This window comes from Symphalangus syndactylus, chromosome 13 (genome assembly GCF_028878055.3).
Source record: "Symphalangus syndactylus isolate Jambi chromosome 13, NHGRI_mSymSyn1-v2.1_pri, whole genome shotgun sequence".
NCBI classification, from domain to species: domain Eukaryota; kingdom Metazoa; phylum Chordata; class Mammalia; order Primates; family Hylobatidae; genus Symphalangus; species Symphalangus syndactylus.
In genome coordinates this window covers 111,653,198-111,666,517 of record NC_072435.2, presented here as the reverse complement: position 1 = coordinate 111,666,517, position 13,320 = coordinate 111,653,198, and the positions used below count along the sequence as shown (strand labels likewise).

The 13,320-nt window shown below is 38.4% G+C and overlaps 1 protein-coding gene across 4 annotated transcripts in view; it reads left to right on the top strand.

The window, feature by feature from the left end:
- Positions 1-13,320, top strand: part of MED13L (mediator complex subunit 13L) — a 327,929-nt gene that overhangs the window by 304,519 nt on the left and 10,090 nt on the right. For all 4 annotated transcript variants that reach the window (XM_055236713.2, XM_055236712.2, XM_055236715.2 and 1 more), the window contains 6 exons: positions 750-938; positions 5,946-6,169; positions 6,371-6,513; positions 9,448-9,606; positions 10,918-11,094; positions 12,898-13,055. In XM_055236713.2, coding sequence (XP_055092688.1) covers positions 750-938; positions 5,946-6,169; positions 6,371-6,513; positions 9,448-9,606; positions 10,918-11,094; positions 12,898-13,055 — 1,050 coding nt within the window. The remainder of the gene's footprint in view (positions 1-749; positions 939-5,945; positions 6,170-6,370; positions 6,514-9,447; positions 9,607-10,917; positions 11,095-12,897; positions 13,056-13,320) is intronic.

The following is a 13,320-nucleotide window of genomic DNA, read 5'->3' as shown; positions in this document are numbered from 1 at the left end:
ATAAATAAAGCCATAGGACACGTTTATGTATAATCTTATTTTTCACATTTCAGGTCATTTTTTAGCATGGATTCTTAGATGCTGACAAATATTGCCAAATTCCATTCCAAAAGAGGTTACACTTACTTTCCTTTCATCAGTGAATGAGTATGCTTATTTTCACTGCAACTTTGACAGCTTTATAGTGTAATGATTTTTTTAAAAATTCCATATAGATGAAAAACAATGCTTCATATGTTTGGGTTTCGTTTTAATGTCACTTTAACTGAAGCTATCTTGTAAAATTAAAAGATTGAAATTAAAGTTATCAGAGTACATTGCTGATAGTTTTCCATTGTTGTGAAGTCTGTATCCTAAATGATTAGGTAATAATTCCAAAAAATGCCACACACACTGTGTAATTATAAAAAGGAGAAATATAATAAAATTTTGGGGCCATGGTAATACCTGTAATAAACTGAGATCTTACCTCTAAAATGGGAACATGGTAGTTTCTAAGTGACAGTATAACTTGACCAACATAATCGTACATCTTTCGAAATTGCTGATGATAGAGAATTTTATGTCAGTGGAAGGAATTAGGATTTAATTATATTATGTGTGGCACTGATATATTTTAAGGCTGAGGTTACCTCTCCCCATTGTGGTAAGGAATTCATGCCGTTTCGTTTTTTCAGTTTGCTTGTTAGTGCGTTAGATCTCAGTTTCTAGGTTTTTGTTTTTTGTTTTTTTTGTATTTGTGTCTTTAGATTGTGCCTTGCCAGTACATGCTGCAGACAATGAAGGATGAGCAAGTTTTCTACATTCAATACTTGAAGTCCATGGCATTTTCAGTGTACTGCCAGTGCAGGCGACCACTGCCTACACAGATCCACATTAAATCCCTCACGGGATTTGGGCCTGCAGCCAGCATTGAGATGACCCTCAAGAACCCCGAGGTAGGTATTGGCAGGACAGAAATTTTAGAAAATTTATACTAAAATGCAAGCTAGAAGAGGTATTTTATCTAACCCAGAGATTGGCTGGTTGCTTAGTTGGTCTTTTACCTTGATATGAGAGTTGCTAGGCTGGATATGGTGGCTCACACCTGTAGTCTTAGCACATTCGGAGGCTGAGGTGGGAGGATTGCTTAAGCCTAGGAGTTTGAGACCACCGTGGGCAACATAGCAAGACCCTGTCTCTACAAGTTTTCTTTTAAAAATTAGCCAGGTGTGATGTGTGCCAGTAGTCCTGGCTGTTTGGGAGGCTGAGGCGGAAGGATCACTTGAGCCCAGGAGTTTGAGATGGCAGTGAGTTGTGATCACATAACCTCTTCCACCTGGAGAGCAAGACCCTGTCTCGGGGGAATAAAAAGGAGTTGGCAGGTTTCTTTAACTCTTAGGTTTAAATAGAGGAGATACTTCTCTGAACTTTAAAAAATTTTTGAGAAGAGAGGCAAGCAAATTCTTACTGTTTTTTTTTGTTTTTTTGTTTTTTACATAGGACTTTAGGCAATAATAAATGTATCCCTTTTAGTTTTTAATGTTTGAATTTCCTAAATTTATTTTCTTTATTTTTCGAAGCTAATCTGTGTGTTAGATCAGAAATCCTTTGCGTTTTCCAGCTCTGGTCTGTATCCTGGGACAGCAGTTGTAGTTGTGTTTACTCTGCAGGGGTCCCTCATTTTGTGATGCACCTACTTACAGGAAGTTGATTTCTCCTTTCCTTGCCTCAGTGCTTCCGTATATAAATGGATGCATTTTCACTCCATCTTTTAAAACCTACTTCCTACAGATATGTGTGGATCTCAAAGGGAATTTTACACCAGAGCTAAACATGTTTTAAACAAAAGCTTTACACTTCCTTTGTTTTTCTAATCACTTTATCTTGAAGATAGGTATAAAAAGCAATGTTCAGAATTTTCAAAGCCTTCAAAAATCAGTTCCCACAATTTTATTGCATGAAAAGTATCCTATTAGTAAAAGCCAGCAAACACCTCTTTACCATAAGACAGCTCCTTAAAACACCAATTGCTATTTTTAGTTGGTAATGTTGTTCTGAACAACTCTATGAAATGCTTGCACTTTTATAAGTAAAATGCTTGGAAGTGAAAAATGATGCAAGTAGCTAACACTGTGTTTGTTGTAACTTGGTGCAGGTCAGCTTAGTCCCAAGGGAGAAAAGCTGCTCAGCCGATGACCTACATTCACTCCAGTGTTATATAAAATTTCTATTTTAGGCAGTTTTAGTTTAGTTTATTCTTTGAGTTTGAATTTTTCACTTCTACGAGCAATTCATCTCTTTTCTCTATTAAATTTTTCTAGAATTTCAAAAATAAATGTCTCTACTTGTTTTTTATTTTGTTTCCAGAAATTATGAATTATTGCCTTTCTAAAGGTTATTATGCTTAGGCAGAACACCATCAGGAGCTCATAAGATAAAGTGAGGTTTAGATTAAAATAAATGGCAAAAAGACTTCGAGTAATATCCTTTTTCTCCATTTTGCTTGGAACAGGAAGAGAGAAATGATTTTACTTTATTAAAAACAAAAGAATCAAATGTTATAAATATTTGCTGAAGTTTATACATTTTAATCTGCATTAAGGTGATGGTTAGTTGGTCAATGCTGCCTCTGCCTCAGTCTGCAGCTAGAACATTGTGTTTTCATTTGGTAAATATAGTTGAGCATCTACGGTGTGCCAGGTGCTGTATTAGGTGCTAAGGATGCAGGGGTGAACAAAACAGGCCCCTGCCTCCATGCAATTCTCATTCTCTGGGTGACACAGTTTTATGCAAGTTATCACATGTGAAAGAATTTATAGTTTTTATTATGCAAGTTTTCAAATCAATTGCTATTATCTTTTGTTTTTCATGGAATATCTCACATCTCAGAACACAGTTTGGGAATCATATTTTATTTAGTGTTTTCAGACACTATCTATTATATCTAAGATATTTCACATTTAGCCTTTTGTTTTATAAAAAACTCCAGGCAAACCCAGCTGGACTTTTCTTTTTTTAGTAACAGCTTTATTGAGATACAATTCACATACCGTGAAATTCTTTTTAAAAATTTTACAGTTCAGGCCGGGCGCGGTGGCTCATGCCTGTAATCCCAACACTTTGGGAGGCTGAGGTGGGCGGGTCACCTGAGGTCAGGAGTTCGAAACCAGCTTGGCCAACATGGCAAAATCCCATCTCCACTAAAAATAAAAAAATTAGCCAGGCATGGTGGCGGATGCCTATAATCCCAGCTACTCGGGAAGCTGAGGCGGGAGAATTGCTTGAATCCAGGAGGTGGAGGTTATAGTGAGCCAAGATCACGCCACTGCACTCCAGTCTCGGCAACAGAGTGAGACTGTTTTCAAAAAAAAGAAAAAAAATTGTACAGTTCAGTGGTTTTTAGTACTTCTGCAGAGTTGTACAGTCTTCACTACTGTCTAATTTTAGAACATTTTCATCAACCCTCAAAGAAACACAGTATTCATTAGCACACACTACTCATTCCCCACTCCATCCTTGACAACTGCTGGTCTACTTGCTGTCTCTATGGAGTTGCCTGTTCTGGACATTTCGTATAGATGGAATCATACAATATATGATTTTTTTTTTCTTTCTTAGCCAGGGTCTCATTATATTGCTCACGCTGGTCTTGAACTCCTGGCCTCAAGCAGTCCTCCCCCCAATTTTTTTATTTTTATTTTTGAGACAGGGTCTCGCTCTGTCACCCAGGGTGGTATGCAGTGGCAAGATCACGGTTACTTGTAGCTTCAACCTCCCTGGGCTCCAGTGATCCTCCTGCCTGAGCCACTCAATTAGCTGGGACTACAGGCATGTGCCACCATGCCTCGCTAAATTTTTTTAATTTTTTGATAGGGGTTTTGCCATGTTGCCCAGGCTGGTCTTGAGCTCCTTGGCTCAAGCATTCTGCCCAACTCAGCCTCCCAAAGTGCTAGGATTATAGGCGTGAACCACCTCGCCTGGCCATATGCGATCTTTTATGTCTGGCTTCTTCCATTTAGCATAATGATTTTGAGGTTCATCTGTGTCATAACATGTACCAGTACTTCATTTCTTTTCCTGGCTAAATAATATTTCATCGTATGGCTGTACCACATTTTGTGTATCCATTCATTAGTTGATGGACATTTAGGTTGTTTCCACTTTTTGGCACTTGTGAATAATGCTGCTATGAATGTTTATGTACAAGGTTTTTGTGTGGACATAATATTTCTTTCTCTTGATAAATACCTAAGAGTGCAGTTGCTGGTCATATGGAGAGTGAATTGATGAGTGTTAGATTAGCTTTGCAACTTTGAGCAAGTCATTGAATATTTCTCAGCCTGAGTTTTGAATCCCTATGATGAATGAATGAGTTGGGTTATATTATTTTCAAAGTCTCTTTTAGCTTTAAAGTTCTGTCATTCTGTTACTACCGTGCCTAATGCTATGTAGTTCAGGGGTCTGCAACTATGGCTTTGGGCTGAATCTGGCCTGCAGCCTGTACTTGAATGACCAGCTAGGTAAGAATGATTATTACTTTTGTGTTTTTGAGACAGGGTCTCACTCTGTCGCCCAGGCTGAAGTGCAGTGGCATGAACCTGGGTCACTGCAGCCTTGACCTTCCAGGCTCAGGCAGTCAGCCTCCCAAATAGCTGGGACTACAGGCATGCACCATCATGCCTGGCTAATTTTATTTCATTTTTTGTAGAGAGGGAGTCTCACTGTGTTGGCCAGGCTGGGCTCCAACTCCTGGGCTCCAGTGATCCTCCCACTTCAACCTCCCAAAGTGTTGGGATTACAGGCGTGAGCCAACACACTTAGCCAGTGAGTACATTTTTACAAAAAGGAGAATGTGTGACAGCCATAAAAATCTAAACTTTATTCTCTGGTTTTCTTTTTTATAGAAGTCAGCTGACCCCTGTTGTAGTTTATTAAGTAGTAAGATGTGTATTATGATAGCTGTAAAAAATATGACAATTAAAACATTTTCACAGTTAATCTAAAATATTTATATTTGGTAACAGCTGTTGATTTGATTTCTAAAATTATGTACACAGACGCACATATTAAACTATATATGTACTCAGAAGTACTCAATCATAAATGTAACTGCTTAATGAATTTTCAGTAATTAAAAAATATCATTTAACAAGTGCAAGAAGCAAATACATAACCGGTATCCAGAGCCCCTCTTGTGGCCTTTCCAATCCCTTAAAGATAGTCACTATTCTGACTTCCGACAGTGTAGTTTTGCCTGTCTTTGACCTTGATATAAATTGAATCATCTACTTTATATTCTTTCACATTCGGCTTCTTTTATTCATTGTTGAGATTCATCTGTTTCGTTGCTTATAGTTTTTTCATTCGCATTGCTGTTTAATATTCTGATTCTGTTAACTATATCACAATTTATTATCTCTTTCACTGTTGATGAGTATGTAGATAACTTTCTGTTTGGAGCTACTGTGATTAATACTATTGTGAATATTCTTAGACCTATTTTTTTGGTAAACATATGTGCATTTTGTTGGTTCAAAGGGAATATATGTTTGTTCAGCTTAAGCAGCAATGTATAAAAAATATTGTTGCTCCATATTCTCACCAATATTTTCTCATTTTTTATTTTTGACATTCTGGTGGTTGTATAGCATTATCTCATTGTGGTTTCAATTTCCCACTTGCCTAACAACTAATGAAGTTGGGCCAATGTACTTTCTAAAATAGTAATTTCTTTTAATAAGGAAGTACTGGCGTGATTGAGTTTCCCAGCTTACATGATTTAAACAATCATTTTGTTATGTGTCCTCAGTACTATTTATGTGTCTCTAGAACTGGAGAGAGAGAGAGAGAAACAATTTATCACCATTACTCCCTGTGGGTCCCCTCAGTGTCGTTCTGGATTTTGTTGTAATCATTAAGTTGTATGGCTTTGTACTGATAATTGATTTTGGTTTTGATTTCAGCGGCCCAGCCCAATCCAGCTTTACTCCCCTCCCTTTATATTGGCCCCAATCAAAGACAAGCAGACAGAGCTGGGAGAGACGTTTGGTGAGGCGAGCCAGAAATACAATGTGCTCTTCGTGGGCTACTGTCTGTCTCACGACCAGCGCTGGCTTTTGGCTTCCTGCACTGACCTCCATGGGGAATTATTAGAGACCTGCGTTGTAAATATTGCTTTACCAAACAGGTGAGAAGACTTGATGTTTGTGGTGCATGTAAATTAATGCTGTACTGTTCCTCAAATATGAATATTTCCAGTTTTCTATGTAAATGAAGTGGGTACAGCATGGATAGGTTCTTTGGAATTTCTAGTGTTTGTCGTATAAGTGATAAATAACTCTGATTTATCTAGGGACCCATTCCCCTTCCCCATTTGTTTATTTGCTAGGTCACGGAGGAGTAAAGTATCTGCACGTAAAATTGGACTACAGAAGTTATGGGAGTGGTGCATAGGGATTGTCCAAATGACATCTCTACCCTGGAGAGTTGTAATCGGGCGACTTGGGCGTCTTGGCCATGGGGAGCTTAAAGGTGAGAAATTTTTGAAGTATTTGCAGAAAACAGAGGAAAAGGGCTGAGCTGATGTCATTAACTGAGCTAAGGGAGAAAATGTTTAAATTTGTAGTAAGAATTAAACAGATTCTATTTTATGATTCTTTTATATGTACAGGATAAACCAGTTTTAAACTCTTCTTTGGCAACAAAATAAATATCCAAATAAAATCTTAAATTTTGAGCCCCAATATATAAAACAAAAAGAGGGTTTTATTAATATAAAAATGATAGTCAATTCACATTTTGAACATTTATTTATATATTGAATCAGGGAGAAGAACTAGTCAGTTTTAAGACAAAAATTTTATGTCAGTGATTATAGGTGACAGTTGAAGTCATATAAAAACAGCCTTCAATTTGTTTGGTGGTTGATGATGAGTTTTGTGTTTCTTTAGTTTTTTTGGTGGCACAACAGCAAAGAAATCCTGTTTCATGAGGACAAGTAGTTGCCAGTAGAAGCAGTCTTTATTCACATCGCCACTGTCTGATGTTCTTCAGCCTGGAAGCTTACAAGAGCAGATTTTTGAAGTTCAGTCCCCAACTACCACTGCTTATATTCTTTGTCATAAATGTAACAGTCAGTTAGGAAGCACTTTAACTGTAACACAACACAACTGACCACCAGCAGCTGCCTTCCCTGGTGCTGAGCCCAGCCCATTTACTATCCCGGTGTAGCTACTTGTGCAGTTTTATGTGAGTAGTATGAATAAGCCTAGATTATTTTTAAAGCCTTATTAATTAATGACACATTTGTAAGAAGTTCAATATATGCATTCAGATGGGAGAAGTTTTTTTCCTAAGATCTGCACAAAAGAAAGAATGTCACAGATTAGCTTGGTGGCTTCCTAGGTGCAAATACATTAGAGCAGAGTCAGCAAAGTTTCTTTGTAAATGGCCAGATAGTAAATATTTTCAGCTTTGCAGGCCAGATGGTTGCTGTTGAGACTATTCAGTTCTGCCGTTGTAACGTCAAAGCGGCTCTAGACAAGTGTGGATGGCTGTGTTTTAATAAAATTTTATTTACAAAAACAAATGGGAGGCAGGATTTGGCCTGTGGATCATAGTTTGCTGATCCCTGCATTAGACCATGTACATTTTTTTAATAGGAAATTCACGTCAGGTATTTGTAGAATCCCTAAACAAAAATCACTGGTACAGATATAACTTGCACTGTAGGAATGCCTAAGTGTACCTCGCTTCCTACAATGCAGGTTAAATCTGGTATCAAATTTTCAGGGTTTAACAGTAGTTTATGTAAAATTACATCATATGTATTAAGTAAATGTTTTCTTTGGCATTTACAAATTTTTTTAAGTAATAAGTTGTACTGTAGACTAATAGACCCTTTTCATTTTTTAAAGGAATATCATAATGAATCTTGTATCAAGAGCCTGGAGGTCTAATACATTAGGGGATTCATCATTTTATTTCTGTCAGAATTTTCTATCTTTCTCCCCAGTCTGCTTTTTTAGTCAATCTTATTTCTTAAAGGCTTTGAGCTATTCTTAACCCTTGGGGAAAGTTAGACTATAATAGGAAAGAAGAGGGAGGATAAAAATATAGAGTAATAGTCTAGTCACTTGGTATTTTGGGAAATTATTAAGGCCATCTCCTTCCTTTGTATGATTTTTGTAAGGGCACATTCTTCTTCCTTATCTCTTAGTGGAGAGGAATGTGTGACTGGAGGAGCCCATCAAAAGATTGAAAGAAAATGTATGTACAGGAATAAAAACATGGGAAGAACCTAGCGTACAGGAAATCTGTTTACTAATCTACAGCTCCTTCCTTTGGGGATCCAAGGTCTGTGCCACATTGCATCTCCATGGGACGGTGTGCGACAGGAGCCTTAGGTTTCAGAGTCAGCTTTGTGAATTTCTGTTTCTTATCTCCAGAGTCTTTATGATGAAGTACACACTGCCTTTTCTTGCGTACTTGGTTTGAAATATGAAGCTCACATCTGTGATTTTCCATAGTTTTAAAACACACATTCTTTATGTTCCTGGCCACTTTTATTTCAGCCACTTCAGTTTGGGGTTCATTGGGAATATGGAAACAGTTTTCCATTCACTTGCTCTTTAAGGGGAGAAATGGCAGCTTATTTGGGGGAAAAAAAGGTGTGGAGGTAGAGCAGCCTGCACTGGTGTGGCATTTTATGAGCAAGATGGGATCCGAAAGCAGGGGTGATGCATAGGAATGGTGCATACTTCATGTGTGTAAAGGAGGTCAGAAGAGGGGACCAAGTGCTTTCCACTTCTCAGAGTAACGTAATCCTCCACAGTCTTCCAGTTAGGTATAATGCTTTTGTTTGGAGGCAATAAACATTAGAAAGGAAATTTATGCCAACTTTTCAATCTCCACTATTAGTGTGGCATCATTTGGAGCACTTCACTCACACTCATTGTGAGCTCTTTTGGGTGTTCTAAGAACTATTTCTCTTCATTTCTGCTGCTGCTTGACTTTCATGGAAATAACTAACCTACAACAATAAACAAAACTCACGTTTACCTCCACCCACCAGTGCTCTCTTCCAGAGCAGAGTACTGAAAGAATCGGACCTTGAGAAGGAGGAGAAAGGATAGGGCAGCTAACACTGCTATCATCGTGGACGAGCACTCTTAAGTGCCTAAGTCTGGTCTAGGAAGATTAGACTGGATTAGTGCTGGACTCTCAAAGGTCATTTCAGACATGACTTCAGCCACAGAATAGTAGGCCTTTGTTCCTTTGTTAATGAAGTGTAATAGAAGTCGAGTAACATTCTCCTTATAGCAAGGAGGGGAACCTATGTAAAGCCATAATTCCCTTTAGGGCCCAACCTTGGAAATTCAATTACCGGGCAGAACTGCGAAAAAGCTCAAATCTCCCATCAGTATGAATTTCTAAAGACTTTATGACTGCGATATTTGATTTCAGATTGGAGTATCCTCCTTGGAGAATGTTCACTACAGACAATCAGCAAAAAGCTCAAGGATGTGTGCCGGATGTGTGGAATCTCTGCCGCAGACTCTCCTTCTATCCTTAGTGCCTGCCTGGTTGCCATGGAGCCCCAGGGGTCCTTTGTAGTGATGCCAGGTAAATTTCTTCTTGTCATTGTCATTAATGACATATCACATCAATTCAGTCCACTCAAACTTAAGTCCACAGACAAGTGTAGAATTGTCATCATTGTATTTATATAAGGGAAAATTGTATTTGGGGCTTAAAGATGGAAAACATTCGATCCCTTCCATGGGGAGTGGTTTATGATTTTATCATGTTTGTTGACCATAGCTCGGGGGAGAGACTAAGTTCTGAATATCATTGAGATCTCATAGAGTCTTGGCTAATGACTGTTACCTGATCCCAGTTTGTTGTTAGTATATGAAGATCACCCTCCAAAGAACTACTAAAGTAGACACCAGCATGATGCATATTTGAATATCCTTTTGAAGACATGCATTTGGCAGAATCTCACAGCAGCCTCGAAGGGATATTTCTATAGTCTCTCTGATACGGTTGAAGAATGGGAAGGCAAACAAGGATAAAGCATTTAGCACAGTACCTGGTACATAGTAAGCTCTCAATAGATGTAGGTGTCATTTGTGGATGGCCAAAACATGTGGCCACAGAATTTCTTAAGAATCTGGCTGGTTTTTGAAAACCAGCAACTAAGCAATTTTATACTTTTATAACCTATGTTTACCATCCAGATATTTCTTGAATCAAATGGGGGACCTTCCCCACTTATTCCTTATAAAAGTCAACAGTATTGTGGTGTGAGAATGGGGTTATTTGTCATCAATCCAGTGAGAGACAGATGTCCTCATTAGACTATAGGTCACCTCTGTTGCCTCTACCACTTGGGCAGTTACATAACTTCTTTGTGCGTTTGTCCTCATCTATAAATGGGGATCATAATTCCTACCTTCAGATGCTGTGATGATCAAATGCGATGACTTGAATGAAGAGTTTAGCACAAATGCTGGCATGTAGTAAGCATTCAGTAAGTGTTATAACATATATTGATTTTATGGTACTATCTCTATAGGATTGTTAACCATTTAGAACAGTGCTTTATAAATTGTGAACAACCAGAGGAGGAAAGAAAGTAGGGGGTTTATTTTTAGAAATACTTCTTACGTAAGTAATTAAAACATTTAGTGGACTTGATCCAATTTTATCTTAACCTTTTCAGTGTGGAATGAAACTTGGGTTATTATAGACAGCTATGTGCTCTTGAGTCAGTTTCTTTGAAGATATTTAAACAATTGGACTCAATTTTAAATGTGTATTTATCATGGCATTTTCATCAGACTCATACCACTCCAGATCAGGCCCTCCGAAAACCTCATTTCTGGGGTTGTTCATTGATTGATATAATTCTTTGTATTTTTTTCTTTAAAGATGCTGTCACAATGGGCTCTGTTTTTGGCCGAAGTACTGCACTGAACATGCAGTCATCACAGCTCAACACCCCTCAAGATGCTTCTTGTACACACATCTTGGTGTTCCCAACATCATCAACCATCCAGGTGGCTCCAGCCAACTACCCCAATGAAGATGGGTTTAGCCCCAACAATGGTGAGTAGAAGACCTGTATGGATAGTGCTCACCTTCGTGCAGGGCAGAGCCGGAGTGTGGAATCATTGGGCTGCCGCATGGCTTTTCTGAGGTGTTGTAATAAACAACCCAGGAACTATAAAGAGGGGATAGAAGGTTTGAGCATCTTTTTGGTCTTAAAGCTTTGATTTATCTGCACAATTAACAAGACCAAATAAATATTTTCCTCTTTTGGGCAATTAACTTTCTTCCGTTTTTCATTAAAGGCAAAAAATAATATCTGCGTGGCAGTATTCTGTACTTGGGTGCCACTCTTTCAATAAATATTTGATGATGTGATTTGAAATGTATGAAGTACTAAGCAATATGAAGAGAACACCTTCCTTTAGCTAGTCGATGGCAATCTAATTTGCTATAGAGAAACCCTTATTTGATTATTGTTAATGGAAATTTTTGAATATCCGTTAAGGCATTTGTTTAAAAAAATGATTATTTATAAACTGTAAAACATTCAACACTATGCATCCATTTGCATTGTTTTTGAATAAATTCTAACACCTACCAGTGTTTGTTTATGGTAAATGAGATGGGGAAAAGGATACCAAATTTTATATCTAGTATGATTGCAATAGAATAACAAATACATGAGAAAATAAAAGAATCATAGAAAAAAATGGTCATGGTGATTGGGTTCTGGGTGATGGTTTTCACTTTTTATACTTTTCTTTACAAATTTTCTGCTGTGAGTGTACCTTACTTTTATAATGTCGGGGAGGATTTCTTAATGAAAACGCTGGGCCAGGTACAGTAGCTCATGCCTGTAATCCTAGCACTTTGGGAGGCCGAGGCAGGCAGATCACTTGAGGTCAGGAATTTGAGACTAGCCTGGCCAGCATGGTGAAACCCCATCTCTATGAAAAATACAAAAATTAGCCAGAAATCACTTGAACCCAGGAGGCAGAGGTTACAGTGAACCGAGATCGTGCCACTGCACTCCAGCCTGGGCAACAGAGCGAGACTCCATCTCAAAAAAAAAAAAAGAAAACAATGTGCTTTGATTTGCTTTTGAAATAGGTCTCCATTTTCAGGGCAAGTTCACACCCATTAACATGCATTCATTCAGCCTCTGGTGTTTTAGATGCTAATTGGATGCATAGATGGAGTCTACTTTGTTTTTGAATGGTGTCAACTTTAATGATTAAATTGTTGCTTTAGCTCTTTTACCATGCTTTTTTTTTTTTTTTTTTTTTTTGAGACGGAGTCTCGCTCTGTCGCCCAGGCTGGAGTGCAGTGGCACAATCTCAGCTCACTGCAAGCTCTGCCTCCCGGGTTCACGCCATTCTCCTGCCTCAGCCTCTCCAAGTAGCAGGGACTACAGGCGCCCGCCACCACACCCGGCTAATTTTTTTGTATTTTTAGTAGAGAGACGGGGTTTCACCGTGGTCTCGATCTCCTGACCTTGTGATCCGCCCGCCTCGGCCTCCCAAAGTGCTGGGATTACAAGCGTGAGCCACCGCGCCCGGCCTTACCATGCTTTTATGTGCCTTTGGAGGCTATGCAGAGTGTAGCTTTTTATGTTTTATATTCTTTATTGCATTCTGTTAATACTTTATGTAAGGAGATCATTGGAGAGAGTACAAAATGAAAGAATAATTTGTAATAGCTTACACTCAGTAGGTCCTCACGGAATCTAAGTTATTTACAGTGTGTGTCCATAATAGCCATATGCTAACAAAACATGACATAGGTTAAGTTGGATTATTATGATATTGATATAGACTATCTGTTTAATTTTTGTGCTTTTTTCCCCCCTCTTCCCTCTAGATGATATGTTTGTTGACCTTCCATTCCCAGATGATATGGATAATGATATTGGCATATTAATGACTGGGAACCTCCATTCCTCTCCCAACTCCTCCCCAGTACCCTCCCCAGGCTCTCCTTCTGGAATTGGTGTGGGCTCTCACTTCCAGCATAGTCGGGTAAGGATGATTTGGAGTACGTCGTTTAAGACAACCATAGCCTTCAGGAAGATAATCCACTTGACATCTGATCATCTTGTTCCTACTTGCACAGTTCTTGATGGTCTGGGTCCTTGGTACAAGAGAAATAAGTGTGGGAAACGGACTATAGTTCCATTTTGAATAGAAGGCAGGAATTTGAAATAAATGTATTGTTATTTCTGATGAGTATGTTTTATCAGAAGAATAGTCCTATTACAGATGCAAGGGTTTTTATGCATTGTTT